The sequence below is a fragment of the Odontomachus brunneus genome, unplaced genomic scaffold, assembly GCF_010583005.1.
Source record: "Odontomachus brunneus isolate Ranch 3 - 2012 unplaced genomic scaffold, Obru_v1 Obru_scaffold_060, whole genome shotgun sequence".
Lineage (NCBI taxonomy): Eukaryota > Metazoa > Arthropoda > Insecta > Hymenoptera > Formicidae > Odontomachus > Odontomachus brunneus.
This window is the reverse complement of record NW_022639510.1, coordinates 294,898-322,582: the sequence shown is the minus strand read 5'-3', so window position 1 is coordinate 322,582 and position 27,685 is coordinate 294,898. Positions and strand designations below refer to the sequence as shown.

Sequence of the window (27,685 nt, the reverse complement as noted above, 5' to 3'; positions counted from 1 at the left end):
TGCAAATAAAAGACGAAAGCTTCTCTAGCTTTAAGAATATTGCGTCTAGAATATTTTCCTTCTAGTTTCAGAAGAATCCTTTCGAGGCTGCACGTAAGAGGATTCCGCCAAGAATGAAGTTATATCTTCAAGGTGCTTGAAATTCAAAGCGACAGCCGAGTCATAAAAATTCGAGTGACTTTTCATTCTTTATTCTTTCGAAGAAATTTATAGAGTACCATCTGATCGCTCGTTTTGTGCACTTCAAACGCTCCATTTCGCATTGTCGATATTTGCTAAGCGACAAAAGTGGATCAAAAATCGCGCGGAGTCTCGTTCGCTTACTTAAATCGCCTCGTAAATTATTCCACAATTTTGCTTATTTTCTGTGGTAGTTTTTGGCTCGCCACTAACGGTACATATAGGAATAAATTGCCTGGCTTTCCCTCTGATCTCGACGTGGTTTTTCGTAACCGGCATTCCATAGATAATCCGTTATCTACGCGTAAATATAACGTTGTCCGGCTGACGTGTCCGTTCAGCTCTATTTGAGAAAGCGGAAAATTAGGACCGAGGACCACGCGTACGTGGTACCCCCCCATTCCCTCCCCCGTTTTTCCATATCGCTTTCGTTTTTCCGCACGATCGATACCGTCGTCATGGAGGAATTTGCGGCTTCCTCGCCGAGGTGCGCTTTTGTCGTAACCAGAATTCGTTGAGTGCAAATGAATATACAGCGTGCTTCAGAACTTATCACCATCGCTCCTTTCACTTGCACTTTGTTCCATTAATCCGCTACTGACCGTTCTATCTTTAGTATTCTTTCTCTGTCTGATTGTAATCTTTACAAATCCAATCTCACACAAATTAAGGCTCCTGGGGAGTCGCATCATCCATCTCTTTTTAATGACGTCAGAAGCGAGAAAACGCATGCTAAAAATTCCTGCAAAGTACGTCGAGATAAACAGATATATCTACAAAACGACATTTGCGATCGATTAAGTACACCTCTAAAATACTCTGTACACTTTCCTTTTGTTCTAACAATCAACTCTATGTACCAATTCTCTAACAAACACCAGAAACAGCGATAATTATAAAATTTAAAATAAATGTGACGTGCAATCGTCTTTTTTAACCTAATTTCCTCATTATCTTGTCATATTAATTTTCTGATTATCTATTGATTTTTAGAATAAAAGGAAAGTGTACGGAATATTTTAGAGGTGTATTTAATCGATTGCAAATGTCGTTTTGTGAATATATCTGTTTATCTCGACGTATTTTACAAGAATTTTTAGTATGCGTTTTCTCGCTTCTGACGTCATTAAAGAGAGATGAATGATGCAACTCCCCAGGAGCCTTAAAGGAGGATTACTCGGAGCTCCAGACACGCGCTCAACAAAATGTCTTGTTGATCCAGGTAGAAAAAAAATGTTAAATGTCACAGTTTTAAATTTATTAGAATTAAAAATTGGAAATTTATCGCTGTTTCTGGTGTTTGCTAGAGAATTGGTACGTAGAGTTTACAGAACTGTGATTACAGAACTGAGTTTACAGAACTGTGATTCAGTCGCTTAAGTCATTTTTCGTCACTTTTTCTTAACAAGTCACTAAAAAACGCACTATTGATTAAAATGGTTCGCTATAATCACTTTTTTCCTCAACGGCCATACAATTTTTTAAATACATATACGTTCTTTCTTAATTTAAAAATAAAAATTGGAAAAATCAAGTACTTGAGGCTCTTGGCTCTTCACATTGTCAATCTCTTTTTAATGACGTCAGAAATGAGAAAATGCATGCTAAAATTTCTTGCGAAATACATTGAAATAAAAATATATACCTATAAAGTAACACTTGCAATCAATTAAATAAATAAGATATTCCGTGCATTTCTTTTTTGCTCTATCAATAATTTATTGTAAATTAATTTTTAAATTAATCTGTAAATTAATAGAAATAGGCGAAGAAATAGATAAGATATTTTAAATAGATAGATATTTTAAGAAGATGAATTGTACTCTCTTAAAGTGAATCAGTGAATAGTCGTTGATATCAGTTATAAGTATAGTACTGAGCAGTTTCAGTGCTGTATTTATAGCTGCAATCAGTATATTTACTGCTTTCAATGATGTTTCACTGACTCACTTTAAGAGCGTATGTCACGTTAATTTACGACAAATTATTGATTGTCAGAGCAAAAGGGGAGTGCAAGGAATATCTTACAAATTTGTTTAATCGATTGCAAGCGTTACTTTATGGATATATATTTTTATTTTAACGTATTTAAGAATTTTTAGCATGCATTTTCTCGCTTTTGACGTCATTAAAAAGAGATAGACAATGCGAGGGGCCAGGAACTTTAAATACTTAATTTTACAATTTTTATTTTTAAATTAAGAAAGAACGTATATATATATTTTTAAAAAATTGTATGGCCGTTAAGGAAAAAAGTGATTATAACGATCCTTAAAAACTAAACGACCAAATAATAACACATCAATGAAAAGGACGATATGTAAAAGTAAATATGTAATGTAAAATATGTAAAAGATTTCTGTGTGCATTTGCTCAACAATCGCGTTGTTGCACTACTTAAGATAATTATAAGATGCAAAATGAAAACGGCAAAGGTATCAATAGATAAGTACATATAATTTTTTTATCTTTTTGAAAATAACCTAATGACGAATTATGTTAAATCACTTGAAAAATTTTTAATGTCAAGATGTTAATTCGGCCAAACAAGAAACTTATTTAAAGATAAATCTGAAAAGGTAAGACTGTTACTTCCTTGTATAAATGGTCTTAGTTACATTCAAAATTTAACAAAAAAATGTTACTTTTTTATGTCTGAGAGAACATTTTGTGAACTTTTTTTTGCCAAGAAGCAGTCACTGTTTCACTTTTTTGGTACCGTGATTAAGTGACAATCCTGAGAATCTACAGTAACAGCATTCTAGCCATATTTGCAGGCAAATTTAAGTAGGGGAAGGGGGTGAGGATTATACATTCGTTTGTCTCTCTCGTCGCTAGTCTTTTTTTCACAAGTAGTTCAGACAGAGAAATTCTGTCATCTACATCTAAATACAAAACATATGCGGCATCGCAGTGTTTGCTATCCATCTTAACTGATTTTTCGTATCTAGATCATTGCCGTTGTAACTAGCAGCGCCATTTTTTCGAGCGAGGTCTCGTTATTCATGCTTTCCTGCCTGTGCGATTGAAAACATTGTCTAGACTTTCAATCGGCCGTAACCGTAAGAGCGTTATCGGCGGGCATGTTTATGTGACGGAAACGACGAGAAAATCGCGATCTCACATCGATCGAAGAATCCTTCGCGGATCAGAGAAAGCCCGAGCGAAGTTTCCGAGCGACAGCGCTCGTGTGGCTATTTCTTCTTTCTTCCCTGAAGATTCATTTATCAGCCGTATTTCTCGCGCCGGGCAATAAATTCACGGTGGTTTTTGCCGTGTCTGCGATACCGGACGGCGGGATTATCGGATAGAAAGTTCTGTAATATAACAACGAGAGCGTGTGCCATAAATCATTATCGTGACGTTGCGCGGCGCGCTTTGCGCCGGCATTTTTGCGACGCTGTGCATCGAATATTGTGATGTTCGCGCGTCGTCTGTGTCGGAAAATAGAGGGAAAACTGAGAAAAAGAGAGCCCGTTAACGCGCCAAGGTTTGCGAATAAAGCCCGCTTAGTTTCGCGCTCGTGAATGGAAATTACCGTGACGGCGCGTGCTTTGCAACGCTTTACCGACATTTTTTCGCGGTGTCGCGTATTATGACGTTCGTGTCTGGCCGATATTGAAGAGGGAACAAATCAACAAACAGTCAGACGATAGCCATGGGGATTTGTCGTCGCGAATGACGGAAACGTCGCCCGCGCGAAACGAGTTCGCTCATTCGCGAATCGCGATAGGAAGCACGGCCGGCGGATTTGTTCTCCCGATCGCTTTAATTCGAAGATTATCCTCTTTGTTGTCCTCTCTATTACTGCGGAAAGATCGACGAGACTCGATCGGAATTTCGGGATCATCTGTAGTGTCAATAATATTTCTTGAATTTTATCACGTTGCAATGTTTGTCGAGGATAAACTTGAAGAATATTTATTTATACTGTTAAAACAAATCGAAAATTGCGCGAACAAAGAATGCACGTGTGGAGCAGAGGAAGAAAAAGGAATTTGGAGGAAGTAAGGCATTCGGCAGTACACGGAAAAAAAGGATTTGCTGCAAACTAATTTGCTACATATGCACAGTTAAACACAATTTGCTATGTAAGCTACTTTTTCTACAGGAACTACTCTTTGCTACAGGAACCTATTTTTTGCTATGATAACAAGAAAATTTGCTTCTATAGCAAGAAAAGCTGCTAACATAGCGAATTTGCTGCAGACCGACAATTAAACATAATTTACTGTTTTAGCTATTTTTTTATTGCAGGAGCAGATTTTCTTGTTATCACAGCAAGGAAATTGATTCCTGTAGCAAAGAAAAAGTGTCTAACACAGCAAATTATGTTTAGTTGTCCATATGTAGCAAATCTTTTTTTTCCGTGTATAAACTCCTGTGATAGAGGTGACAATCGACAAATAACGAGACTTCACTCAAAAATGGTCTTGCACCCATAGCAGAAATTCTCTAGATGCGAGTTAAGAGAGATAAATGACTAGTAAATACTGCGATATCGCATATATTATATATTTAACCAATATAGACGACATAGACAGAATTCTATCTGAACCATCTGTGAACCATTTGTGAAATTTGGAAAGAAAATCTCTCTGTGGCGTCCATTCCGACTAAAGCTACACTTCACACTTGTAAAAATTGACTGTGATAGACAAAAGAGATTATGAGAGATTAACGAATATGTATAATCTCACTTAAATTTACTTGCAGATATTGCTAGAGCATTGTTGCTGGTAAATTCTACGTATCACAGACAATTTTCTGGCAGATACAAAAAACTGCGACAAATTTTAACTGTGTCGTTTAGAATTTCTACCTGGACCAGGGAAACATTTTTTTTAGTGTTGCGCAGCGAATCCCCGCGCGTCCCATCGATGTATCGCGGGCGTTCGAAGGCGGGCTAAAATCGCGAGACAAAACCTTCATTTTGCTTCATTGCACGTCGGCGCGATTTTTATTCCGTAATCGATGTGTGTCGTAGTCGGTGCGAGAAACAGTGCATGCAGCAAGGAGAAAATAAATAAATCTCGCGGGATAAGATGTCTCGCCGAATACCGCTTGGCGAATATATCGCGCGGAAGCGCGTGACTGCGAGAAATGACCGTAATTTGGCAACGCTAATACGTCATGAACGTCCATTAATAATGGGTGATTCGCACGTCGCAGTCGTGTGCCAAGAGAGGCGCGGCGAGAGACTCATTTGAAATGCTCAAGAGGCGAAAGAGCTCGAGATCCGAGCGATCTACGGAGCGAACGTTTTCACGGCGGACGGACAGTGCGAAATGCGGATTGAAAAGTGCCGGAAGTTACGGAATTCACTCAGACGGCGGATAACGGGCGGGTATTGGATCGGCGCTACGGGATTTATCTCGGCGCGCAACCGTAGAACTCGAAACGACGTCGGGAAACTCGACGTCAGACCAGCTCGATAGCGGGCTAAACGAGAAGAAGGTTGCCTCCACACCCGCGCGCGACCCGTTCATAATTCATCGTTGGAAATGTATACAATATTTCCCACACGCCGTTCAATTTCCGCGCTCCTGCCGCGCGGAAAATGTCAGCCATCTTTCTGCCTTCCGTCGTGTGCGGCGGGAAAACACGCGATTTCCTTCTTCATAAATAATTCGCGCGCATCCCCAGTAGAAAGTTTATGCGGTTTTCGAGCAGTTACGGGACGGTGCACAGAAAAGGATATTCTTGTTTGGGAAATATCCTTATTTTTCTGACGTGTTAATCTTCAAACGAGATTATTTAGCGTTAAACGAAGATAAGTTATTTAGAGAATATATTTCATAGCGTTAAACGAAGTTAAACGAATATATTACGGAGCGTAAAACGAAGATAAGTTATTTGCAAGAATATATTTCATATAATCTCTTTCTCTCTCTCTCTTTCTCTCTCACCTCTCTCTTTCTTTCTCTTTCTTTCTGTCTCTCCAACGAAGATAAACTTATGTTCTTATTATTCAATAATAATTTTTATTAATGGAGAGCACAAAATATTGGATACGTTTCTCCAAAATATTGGAGAATACGTTTTCAAATATATGTTTTATGCCTCAGTTTCCCTTATCCACTTAAAACTAACTGATGGTTATTAAACTGGCAAACCATGCGCGTGCTCGTTTTTAATTAACGTTCAACATCGCAGCTGGGAAATTGGGGAATTTTCGTTTCTCGTTTGTAAAACGAAAAAAATATCCTAACGGCGAAATTCGAAATAACTCGTGGTGATGCAAAAGCAACGGGCAAAAAGCAAGAACAGTTTAGCAACGCGAAAAAGTGAAAAAATGAATGACGAAAAGTCAAGTGGAATTGTGTACGTTGAAAAGGAATGTTTTGTATCTGTAACTATTGGGAGTGTGCATTAATTTTAAGGGATTTTTTGATAAAAATATGGCTTTATTGTGAAAAAATTGTTACAAATTGATCATTCAAAATATTGTCCATCTCTAGCCACTACTTTTTCCCACCTTTCTGGGAAAATCACTTTGTCGTGTCTTTTCGCGTAATCTGGCCGTTTTTGCTTCAATGCTCGGCTCAATTGTATCAATTGTTGTTGGTAGCGTTCCCCAGTGATGGTTTCGTTGGGTTGGAGCAGCTCATAATACGCTACACCCAGCTGATCCCACCAAATACAGAGCATGAGCTTGGTGCCATGAATATTCGGCTTTGCCGTCGATATTGATGGTTCGCCTGGCCTGGCGAACTATGATTTTTTGCGCTTCGGATTATCGTAGCGTATCCATTTTTCAACACCCGTCATGATACGATGCAAAAAACTTTTTCTTCTGTGTCTTTGAAGCAACAATTCACAGGTCATTTTGCGTCTTTCGACGTCCCTCGGCTTCAACTCGTACGGCACCCTTGCACAAGCAATTTCCTTGCTTTTGAATCATTCAAATGGCCTTCAAACGTCTGGAAATCGTTGATCGATCAACATTTAATGATTCTGCAAGTTCTTCTTGCATTTGACTCTGGTCTTGATCGAGTAAAGCTTCCACTTCCTCATCTTCAAACTTTTTCGGCTGGCCTGGGGACGTTCCTTGTCTTCCGTGTCAAAATCACCTTTTTTATAATGTCGAAACCAGTACTCACATGTTGAAATCGATGGAGTATAATCACTATAAGTTTCCGACAGCATTCGTTGAAAGTCAACAGCACTTTTCTTCAAATGGAAGCAAAAAAGCAAAGCTTCCCGCAAATTGCGTTTTGTTGGCACAAAATTCGACATATTCAATGCTCAAAAAACAATTTTGTTTACACTTCGGCAAAATGACACCTATTGAAAACTAAAGCCACATGATAGTGCTTTGACATGAAGGTAGCAACAAAATGGCCCGATGCGATATAGTACTAGTTCCATCGTATATAGTACTTAGTACGCCATCTCTTGAAAATCCTTTAAAATTAATGCACACTCCCAATATAATTACATAGAGAAATGATTACTATAAATTATGGTTAAGAAAGAAAACTATGTTTTTTTAACTATGTTAAATTTCACTATAATGTTGGTGATAATTAAGCCTTATATGCATGTTATTGCTATCATTTTACTACAAATATGATTGGAGAATTTAATTCTAAAATTATAGTTATTTTTGGCTCCAACCATATTTCATCATTTTTTCTCTCAGTGTACTGGCGGAAGGAATAGCCTTAACACGAAATGCAATGAGGTTACAAGAACTTTCTATTTATATGCGCCGTTGATTTATTACTTATTATTTATTCTGAAGAAAATGGCAACACAATATGTTAAGTAACTAATCTGTTACATTGATAGATTTACGTTAATGTCCAAAAATACGAACATAAAAAATACGATTATGAAATACTACTTAGGGAGAATTTTTAATAAAAATTATTGTGGAATTTTGCAGCTGAGGAAAAGATCGCAATTTTGCAGTAATTGGCTATTTTTTCATTTTCATATATGTGCTATTTATATTTTAAGAATTAATACGTGTGTGTTACCAACCTCTTCTGTGGTGATTTTAAATGATTGAGCGATTCTTTCTAGGGCGAATTTTTTTTTTAAATAAGCATATTGAGATATTTTTCTCTTTATTGCTGTTTTCTCTGAAAGATTTTGAAAAATAGAACGTAAAATATATTTAAATCTTATTCGTGTTTGCTAGGAGTTAAAAAAATATATCAGTTTAAATAAATCAAGAAGGATTTGATATTTTACCACGAAATTTTTCCGAGTATACAACTTGAGGAGTTAAAAAATTTGCTATGTTTCTAATGAAGTCTACTATGTTTTTTAATAAGGTAAACCTTAATGATAATCTGTTTAGTTTTAAATAAAGTTTCAAGAAAAATCAAGTTTTATTAAATAATCTTTCATTTATGAAAAGAAGAACTACACAAGAAAAAGAACATTTTTATTTTGAAAATATCTTTATTTTTCACATGTTAAAGTGAGATTACATAATGTTAAACAAAGATGAATTACTTGCAAGAATATATTTTATATAGTTCAACGAAGAAAAACCTTCTGTCCTTATTATTTAGAAATAATTTTCATGAATGGAAAGTACGAAATATGGGATTGAGAATATGATGTTTTCAAAGATGTCGGAAGGAGATATCATTATCGTCAAAATACTCCACTTCTTATGAAACTATTACGATATATTCAAAATATTAAAATAAATTTATAATCTTGTGTTGAAATTCTTTCAACGAAATTACATATTGTTGTTTATATATATGAAACAATGATTGTTAATTTGAGTATATTAGCTTCAAGTGAATTGAATACTAATTTTTTCTCCTGTGTAGAATATTTTTTCCGTATATCTAGTGATCTAGTTACAGTTCGCGCGTTGCAGCACATTTTTGTCTCTGCGAATTTTTGTGAGATTGCAAATTCGAATTTTTTATGTGCAGGCGGTGGTGACAGCAACAAAGGGAAGAGTAAGAAATGGCGGAAGATACTTCAGTTCCCACACATTTCCCAGTGCATCGGCCTAAAAGATAAACTTGGTGAGTCGAGCGTCAGTAGTAATTATAAATTTAACCGGCTAAAAACTCTGGCAAACTTCCATAGCGTTAAGAGCTAATTGATAAACCGCGGATATGAATCGAGTAAAAATTTTACACGTCGAGTGATGCGATTGAAAATACTGTTTTTATAAATCGCACGATTTCAATGTGTGTTAGAAAAGCGGATTGAATTCGCGCGATTACACATACTGAAAGTTCAACAAAAATGATGTTTCACACAAAGCTATGCTAAAAGCGAGTTCGCATGCTTATTGAATCTTGATGAAAAATAACTCTCGCAGCGAACATGCGCTGCGCGATTGTTAAAAAAAGCTGCAATGGAACGAGACAATGCTCGTTCCGCGTCCCATTAACCTACTCTAATAACGCCTCCCCGGCTTGAAATAATCAAAAGTCATGACTATATACGTCTCTTTTATGTTCACGAATAAACCATTATCGCGAACATTTGCGAATTTATTTCTCAGTATGTTTTCAAGGTATTGAGTTTTAAGTCTCTTACCTGTCCCCTTTATTTGCTTTAAAAAACTTTTCATTCATTCCGTAATTGAGACACATTTTCCTCGTGAATAAACGACGACTATGTGAAAAACAAGTTAATACTGCATACACAATTAAGGATTTATTTTCCGGTATTATTTCAAGCTTTACATTAATTTTTTTTAAACTATTATTTTCTAACTGTGTTTATTTTGTAACCGTGAAAAGTTTCTGTTTGTGAATAAATGACGATTAAATGGAAAACCAGTTAATATCGCGTTACAATACTTAAGGATTTATTTTTCGGTATTATTTCGAGTTCCTATCATTTAAAATTATCTTTTTAAATTTATTTTTTTTTTAATTTTTATTTTTATTTGTCCTCTAACTGTGAAGTTTTTCCTCGCAATTAAACGATGATTAAATAATTAGTATATTATTTTAATAAATGATTTTTAATTTAATAAATAATGATTAAATTAATAAATGATTAAATGTCACTGGGAGAAAAGAATATTTAAAAATTTCTCCGTATAGCATATGTGAAATTAATTCATAAAAATAAACTTTATTTCGTAGAAATAGATTTTGTCAAATGAATTTTTAAGTACTATTTCTTAAATATCAATTTTAAAACAAGTGGATTTTTCTCAGTGTAGTATATACAATTTTGGGACGAGTATTTTTCCGACATTCTTTTATTATGAGATCATTAATTTTGCGCGTGCAATTTCTATTTCGGCAATAAGTTCTAAGAGTTCGCGATTTCCTTCGGGGGGACTCACATGTGAAGCTTTGGACGACGAAAAATTTATAAGTAGAACATTGACGACGTGCGATTCATTTCGTGGGAGGGCAGAAAGGGGATGGGAGATGGCGGAAGAATGCGCCAAGCCGCAGGTGCGTAATCAACGTTCGTGATGTTGGACAGACATCAGGTACAGCTATGTGGTGGATCAGCAGCCGATCGGGCGGCTTCTATTCAGGCAGTTCTGCCAGGACAGGAAGCCGACCTACCATCGTTACAATCTCTTCCTGGATGCGATCGAGAAGTACGAGGTCGAAATGGACGAGAATCGCACCGAGCTGGCGAAGGAGCTGTTCGAGCAGTATCTGAAGAGGGAGGACTCGGAGGTGGTCGACATCCTGAACGATTCTCTGATCTCGCAGTGCGAGGAACGGCTCAGTACCGGCGGCAAGGAGCTCTTCGTTGAGGTGGCACAGACGGTGAAGAACTTCCTGGCTGGTCTGCCGTTCTCATCCTTCCTCAATAGCTTCTACTTTTACAGGTACAGACACTGGCGTTATTGATGGTAGACTGCAAATCGCGAGCGATTTCACGCGCGTGTTAATCTTTTCATGAGAAACAGGTCAGTTGACAGATTGTCGCGAACAAATTAATATTTATTGCCTCATCAGGGAGATTTTCAACATTATTTTGAATGTATCGAACTTTATATATGGATCTAATTTTCCGAACCTTTTGTATATTTTATGACAATATTAATATTAATTAAAAATTAATAAGTTAATAAATAAATTATATTAGTAATTTAGCTAGAAATGACATTTTTTAAATATAAATTATAATTATATGAATATTATCTTTTTCAAAAGTTGATTATTTCCTTTGAATCGTTAAAGATCATAATTATTTCACGATTATTATTTTTAATTAAAGCATTAGTTTGCTTACTCTCTATAAGTCTTAAAACGATGTTAGACTTAGATACAAAATTAGGTATTAGATGTTGGAAACATAAGGATGAGTATATAATTGATTTTTTATGTATAGAGAGAGAGTATTATAGTTTTCAATAATATCTGTTTTGTTGAGAAATATAATAAAGTTCGCTAGAAATAGAGCAAAATTGTATCAAACAAATGACTTTGTGACGGAAAGATAGTTTTTATATAATTTTTTTTCGATTTTATGTTTCTAGTAGTGTAGAAAAATACACTGTCAGTAAAGTCTATTTGGCTAAGGATCATAGTAAATTTTGCTAGAAACATTGCAAATTTTTAAGACCTTATTCCTAAAATATAAGTAGCACATAAAAAAATAAAAGAATAGCCAATTACTTTAGAATATCAATCGATTACAAAGTAGTCTTACTGTAAAATATAATGTATAGTAATTCTTGTTATAAAATTCTCTCCTTTCGATAAATGTGACTCATTCTATGGTGGCCGCAAGTGGGTTAAAGTGGCGAATCTGAAAGAGATAACGTCGAGATAAATTTCTCGTTGCATTGTTGAAAACGCGCGAGAAGAAGCGATGAGTCTTCTTCATCTTCTTATCTCACGCGTCTCTGCAGGTACCTCCAATGGAAATGGTTGGAGGCGCAGCTGGTGACGTATAAGACCTTCCGGATGTATCGGGTGCTGGGCAAGGGCGGTTTCGGCGAGGTGTGCGCCTGCCAAGTGCGCGCTACCGGCAAGATGTACGCGTGCAAGAAGCTGGAGAAGAAGCGGATCAAGAAGCGCAAGGGCGAGTCGATGGTACTGATCGAGAAGAACATCCTGCAGAAGATCAACTCGAAGTTCGTCGTCTCGCTGGCCTACGCCTACGAGACGAAGGACGCGCTCTGCCTCGTGCTGACCATCATGAACGGCGGCGACCTCAAGTTCCACATTTACAACATGGGCGGTGAGCCGGGTTTCGACATAAATCGCGCCCGATTCTACGCGGCCGAAGTCGTTTGCGGCCTGGAGCACCTTCATCTACAGGGTATCGTCTACAGGGACTGCAAGCCGGAGAACATACTGCTGGACGATCACGGTCACGTGCGGATATCCGATCTTGGTCTCGCCGTAGAGATCACGGAGGGCGACATGGTGCGCGGCCGGGTCGGCACGGTGGGCTACATGGCGCCCGAGGTGATCGACAACGAGAAGTACACCTTCTCGCCGGACTGGTTCAGCTTCGGCTGCCTGTTGTACGAGATGATCGAGGGCCAGGCGCCCTTCCGCGCCCGCAAGGAGAAGGTCAAGCGCGAGGAGGTCGACAGACGCGTCAAGGAGGATCAGGAGAGGTACTCGCCCAAGTTCAGCGAGGACGCCAAGAGCCTCTGCCAGCAGCTGCTGAAGAAGAGCCCGAAGAACAGGCTCGGCTGCAAGTGCGGTCGGCACGGGGCGAAGGAGGTGAAGCTCCACAGCTTCTTCCAATGCTTAAACTGGAAGAGGGTCGAGGCCGGTATGTGGGAACCGCCGTTTGTGCCGGATGTAAGTAGATGCTGTTGTGATCGATTATCTTATCCACGTCGAGACTCTTTCTCTCTCTTCTTTCTCTTCTCTTTCTCTCTCTCGCGTGCTCTTTTTGTCTTTCTCGTTTCGCGTCAGCGCTTGCTCGCTCGCTCGCTTTTTTCTCCTCTCTCTCTTTCTCTCTCTTTGACCTGCACACGCGAACCGAAAATAAGCGCCGGCCATCCGTTCGTCTATTTGCATTCTCGCATAAAACGAATCTCCGCAATCCCGCCAGGTCGATATAATGAATTTGTCAGACGCGCGCGGTCAATAGATTATACAGCACGTGTTGCATCGATTGGATTATATTGGGTTGGTGCAAAAGGTTTCCGTCGTGTTGGTCGAATATAAACTGCAAAATGAAATTTGCGAAACCCAGTTTCGCAGAATTAATAATTTTCCATGAATAAAATAAACAATTTCGATCGGGTATCCTTTGGAACATCTAACGAGGACTTGCTGTTTTCCTTTTGAAGCCCAGATTTTTCACGAGAACTTAACTCTTGGTCGGAAAGATGTGGTTTGGCAAACCCCACGCATTCCATTTCGTTCTCTTTAAATTTTTGTAATGTCTTCAGAATTTCTTTTCTGTTAGCTGTTATTGTAAATCTCAATATTCCAAATAATAAGAGATATTATAAGGTTTGAGAAATTATATAAAAACACAATAAAAAAAAGAAGAAGAAAGGAATCTGCCAGATTCCACCTTTCCAATGACGGCTTAATAGAAGAGCGACAAATCTTTTATCACCAACTCAATATACAACGAAGTCCTGAGAATTAACAACCGCGGCGTTGCTTCATTAAATTTGCGAAATAAGTCGCGAGAGATACTTCGGTACGATTTTATTTTTGTCTTGTAACTTTAGTACCCTGTTTGCTTCTCTTCACTCATTAACGGCCCCTTACGAATCATCGTTTGCGCAAGAAATCATGCGAACACTTAGGAGTGCCAGGCTGCGAAGGTGAAAGTCATTAACTAACCGTCGCTGGTTTTTGTTACAGCCTCGCGCGGTCTACGCCAAAGACGTACTGGACATTGAGCAGTTCTCCACGGTGAAAGGTGTCAATTTGGACGCCACCGACGACACGTTCTACAGCAAATTCAACACCGGCAGTGTGTCCATTCCATGGCAAAATGAGGTAAGGAGACGCCCCCCGCACGTTTGCGTCGTAATCGTGTGTGTGAAGTTGGCACCTCAACTTTTGGCAACGCAGGTTTTTATGCGAGTTCTATTTGCACCTGCAATAGTATTCTACCTGATAAGTTGCACCAACAGTTTCATCGAAATAACTAAAAGCCGAAGAACAAAAATATGAAGTGCTAACTTCCCGTGGCATCTATTGTAAAATTACCGGGAAATGCCGAAAAGTCGGCTGGAACTGCCAGCATCCCGGACTTTACTCTTGGATCAAGTGCCAGCGTTCGGAATAAAAAATTATTTAAAAATAGTTACGTGGGTCGGAACTCCCAATAACATCTATTGGAAACTATATAAGTCTTTTAGAACTATAATATTCAGTATTTGAATCTACCTTTTTTGAATGGTGGGGCTAGCATACAAATGCAACAATTACGTAAAAATAGTGGAAAGCGGAACTATCGTTATATCATGTCAGGGATTGCAGAACCCTTCTGGAACTATAAAATTCCATGGTTGAAATCATTTTTATCGACAATTGAGGTGCCACGGGAAGTTAGCATCTCATAGAACTGTCGCATAAAAACCTGCGATGCCAAAAGTTGAGGTGCCAACTTAACACACACACGTCGTAATCACTGATCGTGAGGACACGTGATGCTCCTTCGGCGAGGCCTTTGACCCCATCCTATCAAAATATCGATGCTCCCCGGCATTCGACGGACGACTATTTAACAAGATCTCCATTGTAACATGAATGTAAATCGCGTTCTTTGGCTGCCCACGCGCACATCAAACACTCAATATCGGTATCGACCATGCTGCGATAGCAACTAACAATCCCACCTATAGAGTGATGCAAATTTTTCCGTTTTCACTTTGACAAACTTGGAGGGTTTTCTTTGGCAAACTTAGAATAGAATCTATCTTTCTTTGGAGAATGAGAGAATACTCCAAAAGAGACTCATTTTCTTTGAAAATGAAAAGGCTTTGATGATGTACAACCAAGAAGAATTTTTAGGGCTAATATGCACCGGTGTAATAGTGTAATCAGACAAGTAAAAACTTGAAACGGTGACTTACATATAACCTTTTTCAATGGTAAATAAAAAATACACACTAACTCTCTATACAATTTAATATGTCAATTCATATAATCTCATTACGTTCATCGCATCCGCTTGAGGATCGAAACCTCTGGATATCTTGACTAATAAAATTTTATATTTATTGACCATGTAAGCCACAGTTTCAAGTTTTTTACTTATTTCTGATTACACTATTACATCTGTGTATAGACTCTCTCATTGGCCCTCAAAACTTCTCTCGATTAAGCTCTCGTTTGTTTCTCGCGGTTGTTAATTCTCAGAACTTAAACCGTCCCAGCGGCTAAATTTCGAGAACCTCGGTTCTGGGAAAATCAAATCAAATCCACTCGAATTTAAAGTCCCCCGGGCCAGTCAGTCAGCCAGCCGGCCGACCAGTCGCCGTGAACGATAAAGTTTCGTTGTTGTACGGCGCTCACTTGGGAAGTTGAGCTCGCGCCGATCGACCTGCGGGAGAGCGTTCGTCCATGTCTCACTTTCGCCGAGAGCGTGTTACACCGCGCTCTGGAGCATCTGGAGAGGACGGTGCGAGCACTTAAATTGAAAAATATGGGTCTTGTGCAAAGTGTTTTCCTACGTCAGAGGCAGCGAGAGAGGCTCTCGTTATCACTGACGTCATTCGGGTGGGTGTATTTAAAGCCGCGTGCTTTGCGTACAGACGCGTTTTACGCACGAGCCACCTTTAGCCTCCGCCGGCTCTAAATCACTTTACTCGTAAGCTCGCCTCTCGCGTATCGGGACCGCCGAATCGCCCCGAACCTAACTCGCCCATCGTTTCCTCCGCTTGCAGATGATAGAGACTGAGTGTTTTAAGGAGCTGAACGTATTAGGTCCTAACAACACGCCTACTCCAGACTTATTGATAAACCATCCGCCGCCCAACAATGAAGACAGAGGCTGCTTCCCGTTTCGGAGAAAGGTAATTTTTTCTTTCCATAAAACGTCCCACTTCTTCTCTTTCTTTCTCTCTCTCTTCCCCTCCTCTTGTACATTTCATCCTGGGGTATTACTTCTACTGGCTATTTTCATATTTTCATATTTTATGTCGTATTCTTCCACTGTGTGCTCGAAGCGAGCTTTGTTCTAAGATTGAATCAAGTCTACCCATCTTTTTCATTCTTTTCATTCTTTCTTTCCCCGACATTGCATTTTCCTCGATTTTCCGGATGACTTAAGGGGATGCCATACCTGAAAGCTTTATCGACATAATACTGACTTTTTTTCTGCAAAGTTTACCTTCTATATTGGTTGCACAGAATTACAAATGTTTCTACACACTGAAAGTATATGCAATAATGAATTGGGGCATTGCTCATGATGAAGACGAATAGAAAATTTTAAAATTGACATCTCGAACTGTCAGTTGACGTAAATATTTATTTACTTGATATAAAAATTCTGCAGTGTATATTGCATATGCATATTGCATATGTATTTGCTTCGATAACGAAAGTTTCAAGGACATTTCTATATCTTTAAAATTAAATATATACTTGTCAACACAAAATTATGACATAGGTAAATTTATGTCGAAATTTCTCACAATTTTAAATAGACATAATACGGCGAAACATTATTGTATTTAAAATCTTTTTTTATTTTAATTTAAAGAGTTTTTTTTAAATTTTATTTTAAAGAGTGAAGTCTGTAGTTTAAGGAGCATTCATCCGATTTTGAATTTACTCTACCTTCCCCGCAGTCTTTTTAAAAGTAAAGACGTGTTGCGTCACCAAAAAATTACACAATTTGACGTATCCTATGGGGCGAACTAAATTTTTTTCGTAAATTTCATAATAACCATTGTAAAGTATAAACTTTCCTCTGCAATTAAAAAAAAAAAGTGGATTTGTATGATTTTTTTTCGCGGAGTTGCGATATATCAAAGTTACCTATGCATTTTAATTTTAAATGAGCACAATGCCGCGAAATACTATCGTATTTAAAATCTTTTTGTTCTATTTTAAAGTCTGTAATTTAAGGAGCATTCATCCGAATTTGAATTTACTCTCTTCCCTTCCCGCAGTCTTTTCAAAAGTAAAGACGTGTTGCGTCTCCAAGAAATTGCACAATTTGTCGTATCCTACGGGGTGGATAAATTTTTTCGTTAATTTCATGATAGCCATCGTAAAGTGTAGACTTTCTCATACAATTTGAAAAGAAAAGGGAGTTGTACGATTTTTTTTCGCGGAGTTGCGACATGTCAAAGTTATGCATTTTTTTAAATAGCTTAATTTGACGCACTCTATTGAGTAAATTTTTTTCACAAATCTTACGATAACTATCATAAAATATCGACGTTTCTTTGCAAATAAAAAAATAAAGAAGAGGTGTGCACGAATTTCTTTCGTGATATTGTACGGCGTATCAAAGTTCCCTATGTATTTTTAATCAGTTATCATCAGCATTAGTATTATCCGATGTTATAATAGGTTATTCAAAAATGAGTCGGGAACACGTAAATTTAAATAAAAGAGTGCGTCAGATTAAGCGATTTTTAAAAAGGGCATAGGTAACTTTGACATGTCGCAACTCTGCGAAAAAAAATCGTACAACTCCGTTTTTTTTTCAAATTGCAGAAGAAAGTCTATACTTTACAATAGTTGTCATGAAATTTATGAAAAAAATTTAGTCCATCTCGTAGGATATGACAAATTGTGCAATTTTTTGGAGACGCAACACGTCTTTACTTTTGAAAAGACTGCGGGAAGGGAAGAGAGTGAATTCAAATTCGGATGAATGCTCCTTAAATTACAGACTTCACTTTTTAAAATAGAACAAAAAGATTTTAAATAGGATAATGTTTTGTGGTATTGTGCTCATTTAAATTTAGAATGCATAGGTAATTTTGATATGTCGTAAGTCCGCGAAAAAAAAATCGTACAAATCCATTTTTTTTTTAATTGCAGGGGAAAGTCTATACTTTACAATAGTTATCATGAAATTCACGAAAAAAATTTAGTCCATCTCGTAGGATATGGCAAATTGTGCAATTTTTTGGAGACGCAACACGTCTTTACTTTTGAAAAGACTGCGGGAAGGGAAGAGAGTGAATTCAAATTCGGATGAATGCTCCTTAAATTACAGACTTTAAAATAGAACAAAAAGATTTTAAATACGATAATGTTTTGTGGTATTATGCCCATTTAAAAAAAATTATGCGAAATTTTGACATGAATTTACCTATGCGATAATTTTGTTGACGAGTAATATAAGCTCAAAAGTATACGAAAAGTTTGCAGAAAGATTTACACATGTATGTGATTGCTTTTTGCTAGCTTGGTAAAACGAAGTAATTAGTAGAAGTAATACTTTTATATAAGATTTACATGTACAAGAAATACGAAAAGAGTAGCGTGATCGTGTTAGTGACGATCTTCTCTACGTTATCGACATTTTTCGAATTTGTTATCCATTCCGGTATCCTTTTAAAATGATGCTGGATACCGATGTAACGTAGTTTCGTAGTTTTCTCTTTTCTTCTAGTTGGATGCATCAAACTGAAAATGCTTTTACAGGGTACAACAAACATTAATGAGTGACTGATGCTAAACAATTACATGAAATCAACAAAAAATTTTTATTTACCGTCAGGTCATAACGTTTTTTTGCTAATTTCATGCAATTATTTAGCATCAGTCATTCATTAATGTTTGTACTTTTACCCTACAAAAGCATTTTCAGTTTGATGCATCCAGCTAGAAGAAAGGAGAAAACTACAAATAGCGTTATGTTGATATCAACATCGTCCTAACTGCGATTTCGATCTCGAAGCACGTGCAGAAATCCGAAAAGCGTCTGCCAAACATCCGGAGGACAACTACGTTGTCTCATAGAGATCTCGAGAGCGTTCAGATGAGATTCAGGTGTCGTTGAAAATGCGCGGTATTTCCCGCGGTGCAGTGACGTAAAGACGACTGGTGCGACCACCACCGTGGAGACTCATTAGAGAAATGCTCTTCTAATCGGGTTATAATTGCGTTACGCAGAGAAAGCAGAGCGCCCGCACGAGAGAGATCCCATTGTCGGAGTGCCACCTGTTGGAGCTGTCGCAGACGCAGAGCTCGGAGATGCCGGCCAGCTGATCCAGGATGAATGCGAGTAGCCTGAATCGATCGACGTCGTCGCCGTTTCGGGGCTGCTGCCGCGGCTGAGACGACGACGCGCCACGTCCAGGAGCCTCGCGCCGAGGAGGTGGCGCCCGAGTCCTCGGCAACCGTATGAACGCGGCTGCATGGCCCGCTTGATGAAACGGGAAACGAGAGCGCGCGGACCCGGAGTGTCCCACACAGACACGAGTGTCCCGGTGACGTGCGTGCCGCTCGAGGCGTTCACGAGGGAAAATCAGAGAAAGAGGGACTCGCGCGCGCGGCGAGAAGACCCGAGCACGCACGTAACCTCACCTAACGCATCAACACGCACATGTACACACGCATTGCACACACTCCAGTATTGTAGTCGTACGCAAGGTGGTGGCATAGGCACACGTTCGCGTGAAACCAAATATAACTCCCCCGAAGCTCGAACACGGAAACGCTCCCCGTGCGTGTACTCGCGCATATATCGACGTATTTTCTCGAGCCGCGACGTGTCATCGTTCGCTCATACGTGCGAATGGAAGTCACGGGCGGCGTAGATAAATAGACAAGTAGGCAGTTAGAAGTAGCTGTTGTCCGCCCGACGCGTTCGCGAGTAACTTTTCGACGTTGCGAAACGTTCGCGTGGGGAATCGCGAATTCACTGGAGACGGGCTAAGAGAGCGTGTCACTTCAAATTGGCGATGGCGAAGCGCTCGACACTCTCGGCCTCGAAAGTCTCCAAACCCAGACAGCACAGATCTTCGCAGAACACCCCAAAGACATTCTGAGAACGTCCTTGCGTCCTGAGAACGTCCTCAGAACATCCTCTGCAGATCTTGCGCTGTTTGGGAAGTCGCTGTATGTCACAAGTCGAGGATCAGCGTGCGCACTTATATGTAAATAAATATACGAGTGGTTTATACACGCGGCTGGCAAAAAAAAAAAGATATGCAATCTGTTTGCGGGCAATTTTTATACGTACTTATGTAATCTCGTTCAATTTACATGCGTTCCCCGTCGATCTTGGAATTGGATCGTTTTTTCTCGGCGATGCACAAGCGTGTTGCCATTCCAACGAGAGAGGAAGAAGAAAAGAGAGAGAGAGAGAGAGAGAGAGGGGGAGAAGGTTGTATTGATGCACATTCTAGAGAGAGGAACAGCGGGTGTGTCGCGCGATCAGACTTGATCTCTACATTTAGTGTGCGACACTTTTGAGATGGATACTTCTCGCAGTAATCTCGAGATATTTGGTCATCCAGCTTCAGTCTCGTCGACGAAGCTGATAATTACGTAAGATCGAGTCGCTACGAACGAATAAACTCGCAAGTGACCGAGAACTTCGGTCGGGAACGAGTCGACCGCGAACAAGCGTGTTTTATGATTTACGAGCGCGCGATACGATCTTCGAGGATCTTGGCGCGGGTCGCAATAGAGAGTAGGAAAGACGAGCGACGAATGTAGACGACGATAGCGATAACAGGCGCACGTGGAACGGACAGGTCGTAAAAGAGCACGTGAGAGACGCGTCTCGTCTCGTTTCGTCTCGTCTTGCTTTGCTCGCTCCCGTATCGCGACATTAAGCTACCGATAAACAGACACTCGATACCACTACAAATAAACACTCGCGCCTTCATAGACGCTAACTCGATAGTCCAAGGTACATCGTGATCCGCGTCACATTATGCGCATATACCGCGATGCAGGGCGAGTTGTTTGGAAGACTCAGCATCCCCCGAAAAACGTGCGAATAAGGCCCGGTTGCACATCAACTGAGTGGTGAGCCAAAAGTTTATGTTAACGATTAATAGTTCAACTGAGTCTGTCTTTGGTTATTTTGAAGGAAAAAACGGAGACATATGTACGATTTAACTGTTAGTTCAGTCATTTGATCGGTGCAACCGACTTCAGTGTCCGCGCAGCGTGATTTGCAGTTGCTTTTCCTGCGAGGAGTCATGTATGTCGCTAAATTCGTTCTGTAGCAAGAAATTTCACTCTCGGCATGCTCCGTCGCGAGTTTGACAGTTAGTTTTTCCAGATAGATTTGATGTTATTTTCCAAGCGTGTTACTAGAGTCCCAATACGGTTTGTTCAATCAGATAGACCGAATATCAATTGACGTCAGTCATATAATTACTAGAGATGTGCGAATTATTCGAATCGAATCAAGTGAAATTCGATTCAAATTCGAATCCCTATGATTCAAATCCGAACAATTCGAAAATTTCAAAATTAAAAAATTCAAATACGAATCACGCACATTAGCATTAACGAAGAACTATTAAAGATATCCAGCCTTACGGGAATTAGCATGACTTGAAAAATTTGCTATACATTAAGATTTTCTTCAAAAATATTAAAAGAAGATAATGGCTAGATAAACTTTTACCGATAACTGTCGGATCGATATGTGTCGTTGCGCAGCTTTCAAGGCTGAAACTGTATTCCATACACACTTACCGACTATATATTATATATCTCTTACCTTAAAGTGAATTGGTATTACATGATCAATGTTATCTTTCTCAAACTGAAATCACTATTTTTATGTTGAATTCAATGATTATATTAATTAAAAATTCTTTTAACGATTCGATTCGGGTAACATTTTATCGATTCGATTCGACATTAAAAATCTTTGATTCGCACATCTCTAATAATTAAACTGGGCGCGATCTATTAGACGCCGCAAACATTTTGAAGCGCTTAAAGAAAAAGCACGATTGGTTTATACGGCGCTTCAAAATATTCTGCGGCGTCTAATAAACTCTATATTTGAAAGTTCGTATGAGGATCCCAGTAATGCGCTTGGAAAATAACACTGAATCTGGAAAAACTAACCATCAAGCTCGCAACGGACAAAATCTGTGACGTCATATGAACATGAAAATGTGCTTTCAAAATTTACTGTTGCACATCTCGGAATGATATTCGCAGCGCTGCCAGTACTGCCGGATGTTGGAACACAGCCTATATTATGCTCACGAAAAGAAGAACTTGAACTTGAATCATGACTTAGAATACATCAAGACTGTTTGGTGAGACACAAACGAACTATATTTTTGGTTAAGATAACCAGACAAATTTGGTTTGTACAAGCGTTTGATTAAAGTAACCAGATAAGTTTAGTTATTTTAATGAAAACTGAACAAAATTATATATTCACATTTCATACTAGAAATTTTAATATTTTTTTAACTGAAAGTTGTTTTTTAAGATGTTAGCGTGTGATTATTTTGCTTAAAATTTAATTGATTTGATGAGTTTTGGAAAACTCGTCTGTTATCCTGCTTGGATTCGAACTCAGGATCTTTGGATTGTGACAGTCGTCTGCTTACGCGCTACGCCACTTCACTAGTTGATAGATGCATTGTATGTTGTCTACCTATATTGTAATTAGTTTTGAATATCAGAACTTGTGAATAACCAGAAATTCTGCTTAGTTCAACTAGCAATCTTTAACCGAACGTGTCACGTTCATTCAACCACACTTTCTGGTCATAACAAGCAGACACTTGTATGTTACAATTGGATCAGTAATAACCAAACTCTGATCGTTGTTGGATCTAAATATTCTGGTTGGCTACCAGAATATTTCATTACAAGGATCAGCAGTATTCTTAGCAACCAGCAGTATAGTTCAGCTAAATCTTATTTAATCAAACATGTCACGTTAATCCAACTTAGATTGCTTCTTCCGTGTGTTACATTTGCGCGACGACGCGTGACGCAAGCGTTAAGGAAGCACGGAATAAATCTGCTGGTTTGTTCCTTCTTTTCAAGATTTAAACATTTCGCCGAACGCGCTGGAATTTCGAGGCGCGCCCGCACTTTGGAAGGAAGGAAGCTCTTCCTTTTGCTCTTAGCACGCCGCGCGGCGTGACTCTGATCCAATCGCGAGCGCGCATCGCCGCGGTCGGGCAGGCGTCCAGAAAACGAGGAGTGTGGAGTAACGAACGGGGATTGCATACGTCGACGGTTTTACGAGACCAGTTACGATCGAGCGACATCCGCGTCTTTTACGACACGCGCTCGCAAAGTTATGGTAGTCGCGTATCGTCTTCAGATCTTCAGCGATTCTCTCTCTCCTCTCTCTTCCTCGTCTCATTAAGAGAACGCGGAGAATCTCATGAGCCGTTGATCCGGTATTCCTTTTAACACACCAGAATGCCCGATGGAGTAATTTTGACTCCTTTAAGGAGTCTCTTTGTCGCTATTTCTGTGGTTTAAAGAAGAATATATCTTGTGACTTTTAATCGTATTCTTAAAATGTTTGAGAAGTCATTGGTACGAGTAATGAGGAACAGAAAGAGAATTTTAAGATAGAATCGCAAGGAATTAAGATGACCTTTCCGGGTATCCAAAAGGAGTTGTAATTCCCGGGCATTCTAGTGCAAACAATTCTATAATCGAGCGCCTTGTAAAATTGGGATCTTCGGACGAATTTCGGAGGTCACGCGTCAAAAAAGTCCATCCTAATTCCGTCGAAGAGTCCGTCGTTAAAATTAAGATCTGAGATTCTAGGCTATACGGGGTGTTTATCGGAGTGGCGCAACCCGCGATATCTCTCCTTCACGTCACGAGACGCCTCTCCAACGTCTTCGAGCGAGATTTGCTTCACTCGTGAAGTTCCTCGACGCGACGCTTTGAGGAGCACTGCTCGTGCAATCCGAAGAAGATTTCGCGGTGGGTCGGCCGGTTTAACGGTACGCTCGGAGTGTTCACGAGCCGTACTTTGGCCGTTTTCCAATCGCGATTCGTGTGCCAGCCAGCCAGTTCTCGCTAGCGAGCTCGCCTAAAATCGCCGTCATTTGGCACGGCGGTCGTGGGTCACCGTGTTGAAAACGTCTCGCGGGATCCTGTGGGATTTCACGCCCACGCGAGCTGAAATCGCCTAACCAAAGGCCGGTTATTCCAATTTCTTGGTAAGTTAACTGATAGTTAAATCATACATGTCTATATTTGTCTAAATTGAAAGAAAAACAAAGAGAGACATATGGTTTAACTATCAGTTAACTTATTAAGGAGTTGGAATGGAACTGACCCTAAGGCCTATAATAATAGTCATTACTTAAAACTTGTCACTTACGTGAAATACTCAGATTTGAATTTAGGAGAGTTTTTTCACTTGAATTATATGATATATGTGACGTGTATTATTTGCGCGATTTGCCATTGCGATTTAGCTGGAAAACTCACGTTTGACTCTGAATTCGAATCTGAGTGCCTCACCTGAGGCAAGTTTCGTGTAACGACTATTAATACGGACTTTAATCTCTGAAAGAATCTCCGTTACGTCGCTCGATATCTCGAGTGAATCTCATTCTAATGTCGACGAAACGCACGCGGTCGCGACAGCCTGAGGGCGCGTCGACGAAGGGGGTCGTTAGGGAGAGTCACGAAGATGCACACGCAAGTGGCGGTCGAACGCACAAGCTGCTAGAAGAGACTCGCGTGACGAAAGGTATCCTCCAAGCAGATATCCATCGTTGTCGATCTATCGTTATCTCCGCGTTGGCGATCGGCTTTCAGAGCCACGCCGTCACACTAAGTAACACTCCACGCACGTACGTGTACGCGCGATCGGCCTTGGAAATTGTCTTGTAATGAACGGCGTGTAGCCTCCCACATCGAAGGGACACACGCGCGCGCGCGATCAGGTGATCGTTGAGTCGAATCATAGACGCTCGACGCACCTCGTAGGTTTTTCAGCAGCGACGCAGATGTGCTGTCCGCATATCGCTCGCCCCTCCTCTTTCGTTCGTTCGTGTAGAATTGTGTGATATCAGGTAGAGACGAAGAGAGACGCACAAGTGGTCGCGGAATCACAGTTCGCCGCGTCTTTGACGATCCCGTCAAAGGCGACGTTCCCGTCGACGCGCGGATCAAATCGTGCAAATCGACCGGCGAATCTGCCGAAGTGAAACTTCGCACGACGTTAAATATATATGTGTGTGTCGCATGCCCCGTCGACTAATGGCGCAAACGTACGTCGCCCGTACGGCGGAACTTACACACACTTGTTAATTGCGGAGCGTTGTCGATCGCGACTCGCGAATTGTAAGATGCACAAATGCGCCTAAATGATCGCCACATGAACAATACCTCGAGCACATCGCTTCGCATGGCTCTATACTGTGAAGATATGATTACTTTTTACGATGACTTTGCTGCAGCAGGCTAGAAATGAATTTTTAACGGAAGTTAAGAGAGAGGGTTTTTTTATGGGAGGGTGAAAAGTAGGGCGTTGTGTTACGCGTCGGAGAAAAAAATGATTGAATTAACGTGATAGTGACACAACTAAATGCGTTTTGGCTGAAGGTAACAGAATTTCTGGTTCATAAAAATCGAATTTAATTCATCAGAGAACCAGAAATTCCGTTTCCTTCAGTTAAATCGCATTTAGTTATGTCATTTTGGTTCTTATGAATCAAATGTGTTTTGTAGGAACCAGAAATTCTATCTCTTCCAACTAAACGCGTTTAGTTGAGTCATTTTTGGATCTTATAAACTAAATGTAGCCCTTAAGAATTAAAAATTCTGTTTTCTTTAACCAAAATGTTTAATTATGCTATCTTTCTGAATCTTATGAACAAATTCTAGTTCTTAAAGATTTCTTCAATCAAAACGCGTTTATTCGTTTCACATTTCTGGATTTATAATTTCTGGATAAATAAAAATCCATTTCTTAAGAACCGGAAATCATATTTCCTTCAATTAAAGTTTAGTTAATTCATTTATGGATTTTACGTATATTAAATTTGTTTCTTAAGAATCAGAGCTAGGAATTCTTTTTCCTTCAATCAAAACGCTCCTGGTTGTGTTATTTCTGGACCTTACAAACTAAATTTGGTTCTTAACAACCAGAAATTCTGTTTTCTCTAACCAGGATGCGTTAAGCTCACGTTAATTGAGTCAATGTTTTCCTCACAACGGAGCACAGACATTGAAAATGAAAAAAAATCGAGGTTATTAAATTTCTTTGTGCAAAACACCATAAACTCCCATGTTCCATTCGTCCGAAGAACCGTCGAACGCGATTCGTCTTCTTGGTTAATGAACACCATCGGAGGAAGATCAAGAGGTCTAACCAATTGCAGAGTTCTCATTGAGACCTAAAATTCGTTTTCGTTAAGCTCAAGCAACCGCGCAATGACGTTTAATTAAGTATTAGAAAGGTTAAACGGACTTATATATGTATGTATATACTAGCAGCAAGTTTTTTTCTAACACTAAAAATTCTAACCGCGTTTGGGCGAAGCTTCGTAGATATTAGAAGTTTAAACCATTAAAAAAGTTGAAATTGGCTCTAATGTATTAAATACAATAAAGGAAAGAACATTAAAGAGCCAGGCACAGTTATAAGAGTGCAATCAATGGATGACAACTTTAAGGCTCCTGGCTAGTGACCGCGGCCATATTGGTTAATGACGTCAGAAGCGAGAAATTACATATCTAAATTGCGTCCCAATCATTGCTAAATAAAAAGATATGTTAACACTTGCAATCGATTCTACACACTCGTAAAATGTTTCGGACAGTGTTCCTTTCCTGAAATAATCTTTACAACAATGCAAAATATATGTGTGGAAATCGGCTTATTTTGACAGGAGATCAGCTGTGAGACTCGAGGTGCGGAATATAATAGAATAAGTACTATTATATTTAAAATATTACAAAAAGCACAGTATCCGGACAATTTTCACACTTTTGCAATTATGTATATTAATTATGATATGTAAGCACTACAATCAGTAATAACACCGTGACTCGGACGACAAAATTTAGATGACTGTTTACACACACACATATACATATATAACGCTTCTTATTCCTACCACTGATGACTGTATCGCCACCGTCGACGCGAACTTCTCGCCTGACTAGCCAGAAGCCTTAAATGTCACAATTAAGCTACCCAGCCAATTTTTGAAAGCTCTCTAATATTAACTACTAATGCAATGTGTTTGTACTATCAGATTTACCAAGGTAGAAAGGAAAAGACAAGCGCATATTGCATACTATTTCTTAACTATGGCTAGAATTGTATTTTGTCAGGACTTGCTTAGCAATATTTATCTATTATTACTTACTATACAAAGCAATATGTATACAGCAGAACGGAATATGTAAACAGAAATATACATGTGCCCAAAAATATATATGGGCACACATACACACACACACACACATATATATATGATGGTATTTTAATAAATTTGAAAATTGAAAGATATAAGGACGAAGGATCTAATGGACGGAAAGAGAGCTTTCGCAATTTACTATAGTAAATTTACTAATCTTTCTTTCCGTCTATTAGATCCTCCGTTCATTATGTCTTCCAATTTTCAAATTTATTGCAAAAATCATCATATATATATATATATATATATATATATATATATATATATATATATATATATATATATATATAT

General features: G+C 39.1%; 1 protein-coding gene across 1 annotated transcript in view; it reads left to right on the top strand.

The window, feature by feature from the left end:
- The window catches only part of LOC116846122 (G protein-coupled receptor kinase 5), a 129,270-nt gene that overhangs the window by 89,868 nt on the left and 11,717 nt on the right, over positions 1 to 27,685 (top strand). The window contains exons 3-8 of the mRNA XM_032819594.1: positions 9,087 to 9,182; positions 10,615 to 10,972; positions 12,002 to 12,908; positions 13,935 to 14,072; positions 15,968 to 16,096; positions 19,164 to 21,029. Coding sequence (XP_032675485.1) covers positions 9,087 to 9,182; positions 10,615 to 10,972; positions 12,002 to 12,908; positions 13,935 to 14,072; positions 15,968 to 16,096; positions 19,164 to 19,259 — 1,724 coding nt within the window. The 3' untranslated portion in view covers positions 19,260 to 21,029. The remainder of the gene's footprint in view (positions 1 to 9,086; positions 9,183 to 10,614; positions 10,973 to 12,001; positions 12,909 to 13,934; positions 14,073 to 15,967; positions 16,097 to 19,163; positions 21,030 to 27,685) is intronic.